This window comes from Lepus europaeus, chromosome 14, assembly GCF_033115175.1.
Source record: "Lepus europaeus isolate LE1 chromosome 14, mLepTim1.pri, whole genome shotgun sequence".
Taxonomy (NCBI): Eukaryota; Metazoa; Chordata; class Mammalia; order Lagomorpha; family Leporidae; genus Lepus; species Lepus europaeus.
In genome coordinates, this window is record NC_084840.1 from 13,011,795 (window position 1) to 13,021,363 (window position 9,569).

General features: G+C 40.6%; 1 protein-coding gene across 3 annotated transcripts in view; it reads right to left on the bottom strand.

Annotated features, from left to right (window-relative positions):
• The window catches only part of KCNT2 (potassium sodium-activated channel subfamily T member 2), a 385,345-nt gene extending 380,177 nt beyond the window's left edge, over positions 1-5,168 (bottom strand). For 2 of the 3 annotated variants that reach the window (XM_062211538.1, XM_062211537.1), the window contains exon 1: positions 4,809-5,167. In XM_062211538.1, the coding sequence (XP_062067522.1) occupies positions 4,809-4,903 (95 nt within the window). In that variant the 5' untranslated portion in view covers positions 4,904-5,167. Of the gene's footprint in view, positions 1-4,808 lie in introns of all 3 variants that reach the window. The other variant, XM_062211536.1, reaches the window with a different exon arrangement.
• Positions 5,169-9,569: the final 4,401 nt, after the last annotated feature.

A 9,569-nucleotide genomic window follows, 5' to 3' on the forward strand; every position in this document is an offset into this window, starting at 1 on the left:
TAATCAAAGGCTTTTAAAATAATAAAAATAAATTTTTATTGACATTACATAAACATGGCTGATTCCATTATATAGTTAAACAGTAAAATAACATTTCATTCAATTTTAATAACACTCAAAAATATTTTACAAGTATATATATTAACCTGAACTTACAAACTTAGAATACTTTATAATAAATGGCTATCTTTAAAACACTATACAATTTATTAAGGGAGATAAGATTGGTAACTTAAAAATGTTCCCTATGCAATTCAAAATCCCTTCCCATCATTGGATTATATACAGCAACACATTTTGCAGTGTATGATATCTAAAACTACAAATACTCCAAAAGCTATTCAAACATTTTCCCTATCTTACAAATATCTCTTACACTATTGCTTTCCTGACTTACACTCTTTGTTTAAATCCTTTTACATTGCTTGCATTGCTCTTGAATGCCACTCATAAAAATATAAAAGGTATATTTAAAATTACTGGACTTAAAACAACTGACCTGACTTTCAAATATCAGAATGGTCTTAATGAAATGACCTGTTCTTCTATGACTATAACTGAGATTTGTCCATTAACAACAAGTGCAGCTGTGATAATGTATTCACATCAAGTACACTGTGTTCTAAACTTTAAAATTACTAAGTCATGATGAAAGAGGAGAAAAGCTTATCCTAACTGTCTGAAGGTGCTTAAAAATGTGAAACTTACCAGTCTTTAACCAAAGGATAGTACCCTAAATCTACTGTTTTAAAATCATAGAAAATAAAACAGAATGCAATGGATTTTAACACTACAAGTCTACATAACAGAATAGCTTCCATATGGCAAAGGTTAAATTCAGTACCAGGTCATATTAGTTTTAATCACAGAACAACCATGAAGGTATGAAGTATTCTAAATATTCTAATAAAAATATAGTGATACTTATAGCCATTTCTAGTAAAGTGACTTTAATTACTTTATCTTCAAGCAAATGTTGAATAGACTATCTACAAGTAGTACAGGATCTTCCTGACAGTCTTAACATGGAAATTCCACAAGGAATAATAACAAAACAGTACTGTCAGGATTCCAGGAGAAAATTCACCTCTTATCATATCTGCAAACATCTCCAAATCAACCACTGTTTCATGTCCCTCCCTATATTCTTCCCCAAACCTAACTTAATGAAGCCCGGAGATATAGCAAGCATTCAAATATTAGCTGAGTGGATAACAGCCATTAAACACATTTATACAAACCATTTAAAATAGATTTTTCTTTTTCACTCAAGATCCAAAGAAATAAATATGCATCGTATATACAACAGACATCACCAAGGCAATAAACATTGTTCTCATTTAACATTCTCAAACATACTTCAAAGCCCCACGAGACTAATGTCACACATGAGCAAAATTCTGCACTGCTATGTTGCACTTTGTTCTCTTATGTCTTACTCAGAACAGCAGAATGCAAACGATAGAGAGACACTGAGATAATATACACATATATATGTATATTACATATACTGTACCTGCATTGCATTACATAAAGTCAAGATGCAATATAGATCGCATCTTTTATACATATATATTATGTGTACATTAAGTGTGTCTGTTTGTCATAGTGTGGGGGAAGGGATTGTTTGTCTACCAAAATGTGCTACAATATAAATTAAATGACCTATCCACCATTATTTGACAGCAAATCTATTGTATAAAATATATATTTCATAGAACTTAATGTGCTTTCAATATTCTCTAACAATATCCTGTCATGCGTCTACCACATGCCTCAATCATTTTCATATTCCTATCATGTCCTAATAAGATTTAATTAAAAATTCTTAGAGGAGGAGCATATAGAAAGTATCTACTTTCTCCCAGATGGAAAACAATTCCCCCTCATTTCTAGAATGTGACTCTAGAAACAAAAAAAATATCATCCTGATACAGAAGCCAACTGTGAGATAGAACCAGAGCACATGTAATTCATTTGGGGATTGATCCAGAAAATATTTGTATCAGAGGGAAGCATCAGAAGCCGATAAAGGCTACATTACTGAGCCAGTTACCACTATGGGCAACTAGACCTCAGTCCCCCTGGACATGGTATGGAACATGCTTCAGAATTATTCCAACCAAAGAGCCAAGGAAGCTAATATATTGATTCAACAGCGCTCAATTTAATTGGCAACACTCTGGCTCACTCTCCACGCAGGTCTGGTGTGTTCCCAAGGTTGGTGAAGGTGTGATGAAGTTGCCTAGTGAAGGGACAGACTCTCAGGCAGAAGGTTCTTATAGAAAGTAGCATAACAAATACTGGCAGAGCACCAAATTCATCTGTTGATGGATAGCATCAACCTATTCCCATACGAAGCAATGCTTCTTCCTCAACTCTACAAGAATTGAATCCAAGAAGATAACTGAATAGAGTAAGATTGCCACTCAGATTTAATTGCAAAGAGACATCCGTGATCAAATTAAAGACAAAAGAGATGAGTTTACTTACTGCATATTAGTTTAGACTCCTGAGAAGAAAAAGAATTGCAAACTGCAAACCAAAAGTGAAGAAAGGAACTGGTATTCTGAGAACCCGTAAACTCTGCTAGATGCTACAGAATCATTCTTAGAACTTCAAACAAATTAAGTGGAAAGAACTTGAGTTCTTTTTTCTTCTTCCTGAAGAGATGCTTGAGGGATTTGAAAGACAAAGAACTAAGTTCAAGAGTCATCTTCACACATGTATCACCCACGATAGGTATTTAGTTTCCCAGTTTCTGTTTCCTGGTCTCTAATATAAGGACCTACTCTTCAGAGTTCATATGATGCCTAAGCTGACACAAAGCACAAGGAAAGCACCTGGCAGCACTCATTGTCAACCTCTCCATCCTCTCTCTTTTCACAATTCCATGAAGGAGACATTTATGAGTCCAGTAGGCAAGTATCTCCATTATAAAAATATGATTACTGAATCTCATAATGGCAGAATGGCGTGCTGGGGCTCCTTCAGCTAGTGGCGGAATAAGCAAAGCAAGGGAATCTGGCTCTCTCTGATTCTAAGAATACTGCCTTCGAAGATTAACAACAAATGGAACCCAAACCAAATATGGATTTGTCAAGAAGTCACAAACTCATTCAGATCCTTTAAAAAGGTGAATATTTTAAAACATTTAATACTTTATGTTAATGATAAAGGTAGTTTAGATTTTAACATAACATTGAGCTAGCATAAACTTTTATCATAATTAATAAAAATTTCAAGTGACTTCGCAAAACTTCTTATATATAGTCATGATTTATTTAGGTAGTATTCAACTAACCAAAAGCCCTTAATTATTGAAATATCTTTGCAGCATCCTTAGAAAAATGAAGGCAAGCACATGAACAGTTGACATTTGGACAGAATATTTTTAAAAAGCAAGAAACACCGTATCACGGCCAAAGGATGTCCTCTAGGTATTCAACCATTCTCACACTTCTACAACAAATACTTCTATTCTACATAATGACCCCAAATCACTAGGAATATGGTGCTCCACTTGAGAAACTATGTAACTAATGTAGCTAATCCAAACGTCGCCTGGAATTGCCAATGTGCATACACATTCTTTTCTCCATCTTCAGTTAGCCATAACAACTTACTTTACAGGTAAACTGGGGAACTCACATTTGCCCTTTAAATTTTTAACCAATACTTTTTTTTTTGCCCTTAAAAAGAAGAGAGTAAATTGAAATGTTATCCTTTACAAAATACCCAAATCCCCTTGAATTACTAATAGGAGACCAAAACTGAAGCCCATAATTAACGCTTACTATAAAGTCCCAGTGTGTAGGGACAGGAGTTGGTCCTGAGATCTGAGTGGGTGAGGAAAGGGTGTTTTATTGCCCAGTGGTGTACAGGAAGGAGGTTTTTAGATTGAACTCATAATGAATATCTTATGTACTTAAACAGTCATACCAAACTGAACTTCTAGGAAAGATTGCGATTGAATTCGGAGCCTAGTATGCTTACTTATCTGAAAACAAGGAAATGTGGCATGTGATACACGAAATGACTATTTTAGGAACTAGATTTAATGAAATACAAAATGTGCTTTTAAAATAATGAGGCAAAGATAGCCAGAAAAATTTCAGAAGTTTACTGCAAAGCAGTGATGCTTTGGGTAACAATAAATGTCTCAGTTTTGAAACTTAGTTTTAATTTTGAGACGTTTACGGTTCAGTTTTAAAAAAGGATGCATCGCACCTAATCGAACGCCGTTACTTATCAGGATCACAGTCACCAGTTCGAAGTTAAGTCTTTTCCATTGCAAGCGCTGTCATTTTCACTAACTACCTGTTACATATTCAAGCCAACGGTCTACCTGAAACTCCAGGTCCAAACCGCCTGAAATCCCTAGCGGGAAGCAGGCACCCATTCAGGACCCACACTGACAGGGAGGATGTCCCTGGGTGCAGATTTTTAAGTTTCCAATGCGCATTTCCAATCAACTTGGATCGGTTTTCGAGTTTGATTAACCACACCTAAGGGGAAAAACACGAAAATTACTGAGCAGTGCCACTGCGTGCTGTTCCTGCGTGCTGCACCTCTGACACCAGCCTCACACACACCCTCGGAAAGCAGAGAGACAAAAGAACAAGCGCCGGGTACCGGGATCCATGCGAAAAGAAGAAAAGTGGAAAGCACAGGAGTTCCTCGCCCGCAGCAACCGCTCCATCCACCCATCAAGATGGAGAGGCAGCGCCGCACCAGAGCCCCCCTACGGCTCCCTCGCCCGGGGTCGGCGTCTCCCCGGCGGGAGCAGCCCCGCACCGCGGGCTCACCTGTCGTCGTGCTGCCATCCCTGGTCCCCGAGCAGCAAGTCGCGAAAGCGGTACCTCGGAGGCAGGGGGGGCACCTCGCTCTCCAGATCGACCATCCTGCCTCAGAGCGTGGGGGGCAGCGGGCGCCGAGACTGCGGAGGACCGGGCCGAGGAGGGCAGGGAGGGGGTCGGCTCGGAGCCGGAAGCTGCGGCTGGCGAGGGGGCCGGCGCGTCTCTCCTGAGGGTGTGATGGGGATGATGCAAACCCAGCCCGGGAGCAAAAGTCTGGCTCCGACGAGAGCCGGCGCCGCCAGGGGCCCGCCCCCCACCCAGGCTCGGCACCGCCTCCGGTCCCCCGGACCTTGGGGAGGGCAGGCGGGAATGCAAAAGTTACTTCGCGCCGGGGCTGCCGACAGGGGCGAGGGTGGGCGCGGGCTCCGCCGCGGGGGCGGGGAGGGCCGCGCTGCCTTGCGGGAGGCGCTGCCCGGCCGCCCCTCAGCGCAGGGACCCCGGCGCCGGCGAGGGCGGCCCAGGGCGGTGGGCTTCGCCCCCGACGCGGCCAGCCGCGCGCTCCCCTCAGCAGCCCTGCGGCGCCGGAGCGGGAGGCCCGGCCAATGAGACGCCCCCTCATTAGCATAACCCAGTGACGGCACGGGGGTGCCGCGGGGACGACCAATGGGGGCGGGCTCCTCAGCGGGAGCCGGCGGGGGGTGGGGGCGACCCTTCCGCGGGAGCCGGGAGGCTCGGCGCGCGCCGGGCGGGCCGAGGGGCCGGGAGCCCGCGCGCGGCGTCGATCGCCGGCGGCGCGGGTAGGCGGGAACGGGGAGGGCGCGTTCCTGGAGAGGGAATCCCCGCTCCCAGACGCAGGGAAGCCCCGTGTCTCCTCACGTTCTGTAGGAGGAGAGGGGTTTCCCTGCTCGCCGGGAAGGAAGGCAGGGCCGCCTTAGGCCGCTGAGGAGAAACGTCGAAATGGTTGAGGGCTGCGAGGGCCCCGGTCCCTCAGGCTCCACCGGCTCGCTCGCCTCCTACTGCTCCTCCCCTCCCGGTACCCATGTCGTCGACGGGCTCAGAAAACCTGAGGATCGGCAGACCTAAAAAAGTTTTTTATTGGGAAAAAAAATGGAATTAAAAAAGAAGCGTATTTTTGGAATCCGTATAAATTAAGAAGTCTTCAAAAAGTTCTTGGAAAGAAATGCATGTGATGAAAAAAACTGTGCATGGATTTTTTTGGCACCAAAATAAGCATGAAGTCCCCCTGCAGGTCACTGTCCAGGCCCTCGCTTAGGAATCTCAAAACTTGCTCATAAAGAACATGATATAATGTGGGAGGCAATAATAAAACCTCTGTAAAGAGATTGAGGAAGACCTGAGAGAAAACACGTTTATTCATGGTGGAGTAATGGAAGACAATGAACATGAAAGAACCTCCTACATCCGTTTGCAACCTACTTGAGAGAAAAGAAGAAATAGAAAACAACCAGAGAATAGTGTGAAGAGAGTCAAAAGCATTTTTTTCTTGACCCCCCCCCCCCGGGAAATTATGGTTAATTTGGTGTAATTAATTCTTAGTAGACGTCGTGTAGCATGGCGTTGCAAAGAAACATAAAATGCAAAAAGAAATCAGCCAAAAGTGAAATATCAGGTAAAATCAGATAAATGTCTAACAGTTGAAATAGAATAGTCATGTTCTTTGTTGTCAAAACCTATCCGTCTTTCCAGATCCGTGGCAAACTATATGTTCTCCAATAGGTTTCCCCATTCTAACTCATGACTCTTGACACCCTTTTCATCTGAATGCTTCACCCCTAATGAGTGAGTTTCTTGTAGTCCTTACTATATTCTGACCTGAAGTATGGTGTCTTATCCGTGCATTTTTCTTAATATGGTTTCCACTTCTCTCTGTGGCTCCTCTTTCCAGAACACTGCTTTCAAAATAAATCTTGATAAGTAAACGTTGCAATGTATAAAAGATACTAATATTTTCCCACTTTTATTTTAGCTCCAGAGGTTTCGTTTTTATAAATTCTTTATTTAGCATGAATTTTTGCAATCACTGTATGCTATGAGAAAGTTACATGATTACCTTATTTGTGCAAAAAAAAAAAAAATATTTGGTTTATATTTTGTACTTTGTCATCTGCTTTTTTTTTTTTAAAGATTTATTTATTTATTTGAAAGAGTTACAGAGAGAGTAGAGGAAGAGAGAAAGAGAGAGAGGGAGGTCTTCCATCCGCTGGTCACTCCCCAATTGGCCAAGATGGCCAGAGCTGCACTGATCCAAAGTCAGGAACCAGAAGATTCTTCCAGGTCTCCCATGTAAGTTCAGGGGCCCAAGCACACTTGGGCTGTTTTCTACTGCTTTCCCAGGCCAGAGAGCTGGATCAGAAATAAATAAATAAGAAAAAAATCTGCTCAGCTAATAGTGTCACAGCACAACCATTAAGGATACAAACGTTATAAAGTATCAATGTGCTAAGTCAGACTAGTTGGAAATCACTGAACTGATGATACATTGTTTTTCTATATGCCATAAAATTGTTGTCAATGTGAAAAATCTTAAAATTCTAAACTTCAAAATATTGAAAGAATAAGAAATACTGCCCTAGCATTCTTAAAATACGTCAATATTGGACATTGAAACTAAAATTTATAGTTGGAACATGCTTTTGCTCTACTTTATATTTTTTCTATTTTCTCTAGACAGACTTTTTATATTTTGCTGTTAATTTTGAGTTCCAGCTTTCCCACCTAGCTTTCTACACTTTTATTCTTTTTTTTCCTTGTCATGTCATGTCATTCCCTGCTGCTAAAATATATTTTCCTCTTTCACTCTTTTTACCTTAGTTTCCTTTTTTCGCTGTGTGCTTTTAATCTCCTGTCTTATAGAGTCTTTTTTTCTCTCTCTGTATGTGTGAAGGCTTTTATTCTACTGTAACAGGGGCTTCGATTTCTTTGGACAAAATTCTAAACTTGGGTCTTCATGTTGCCATTTTATACCTAAGCCGCCGGTATTCTTAAGTCTCCTAATGAACATCCAGCATGATTAGAGAAATAGAAGATATTGGTTCCACCCTAACAAATGACAACTTGCCAGAAACTTCTAAATGATTATGCTGATGGAAGAAATGGTGAGGGTTGAGAGTGAGGATTAGAGAAACATCCCCTGGTTTTGGCAATTTTATTACTTTTTATTGTCTAGGAAGGACGTTTGAGGATATCTTCCAATTTCTTCCTCTTTGCAACAGGAAAAATGTCTTTTAAAAAAATCTGATTCCCCAGTTAGACTAATGTTTTAACAAAAAAGATTATTTCCATTTTATTAACAATTAACAATTGGTTGATAACTGTCCTGTGTGTAATGAACATAACTGCAGTCATAGAATATGACATGTTTTACTCAAAACCCAAAATCTCTGTATATTGCATACATAATTTTTGTGCAAAGCTAGGCAAACTTAACTTATTGTTAACTTATTAACAATTAACAATTGGTTGATAACTGTCCTGTGTGTAATGAACATAACTGCAGTCATAGAATATGACATGTTTTTACTCAAAACCCAAAATCTCTGTATATTGCATACATCATTTTTGTGCAAAGCTAGGCAAACTTAAAGATTATGTCTGCATAACCCTGTAACAACTAATTAAAAAAGAAATAGATGAAAATTAAAAAAAAAAAACTTTCTACATGTTGATCTACACACTTCATAGATGCCTTATCTTTGGAAGCAACAATCAGGCTACTCCACATTCATTCATATAGCATGGTTAAGCTACAGAAATCTCAGTGGGATGTGTCCTAATTTTTTTCAATGAAGATTTCCTAAGTGGCTTCTAGGAATATTGTTTTTCATAGTTTGATGAGTAGAGGAGAGTTAAGTGCAGTACAATCCAGTGAGTACTCTAAAATGTGCAAGGTCTCAGTAGTAACTCCCACGCGTAGTTGTGTTGCTAAGGAGCATGTAGGGGCCTATTGGAGGGCTGACAGCAATAGTGAAGAATAAAAAATGAATGAGTGAGAAGGTGGAAGTAGAAGGAGCTGCAAGGATACAGGTACAAATGAAAGCCACAAGAAGGCAAAGTGGATTTCAGCTAATGGAAAAAATAGTTTGAATTGGTATGCATATTCAGGTAGAGAGAGGGCAGAACATAAAGGAGAGGAAACAACGGGAAGATTTGCATCTATGAATGGTCTTCATTCATTTAATATCACACTTAGAGGGACCTTCTGTAGCATGACAAATGTGACTTTTTTTTAAGGTTTGTTTTATTTATTTGAAAGAACTACAGAGAGAGGGTAGAGAGAGAAGCATTTTTCTTCGGCTGTTTCACTCCCCATATGGCCACAAAGGCCAGGGTTGAGCCAGACCAAAACTGGGAGCTGGAACTCCATCCAGGTCTCCCATGTGAGTAGCAGGGGTCTGAAAACTTGAGCCATCTTCTGCTGCCTTCCCAGGTGCATTAACAGGGAGCTGGATTGGAAGTGAAACAGCCAGAGTCACAGGTAGCAACTTAATCCACTATGCTAGAATGCAAGTCCCCAAGTTTGACTTTTATCTTGAAAATAAGGATTAAATCTTGAGGATTTAAAATAGGCCATAACAAACACCCCAATTCATGCTTTGTGAAGACCACTGTGGTAGCAATATCTCTAATTGATTGCTGGAGAGGATAAAAATAGAACTTACAAACTATAGTATAATTCAGGTGAAATATGGCAATTGCCTGAGTGAAGTAGGAGTTATAATGTAGATGAAAAGCAGAGAACAGATTTATAGG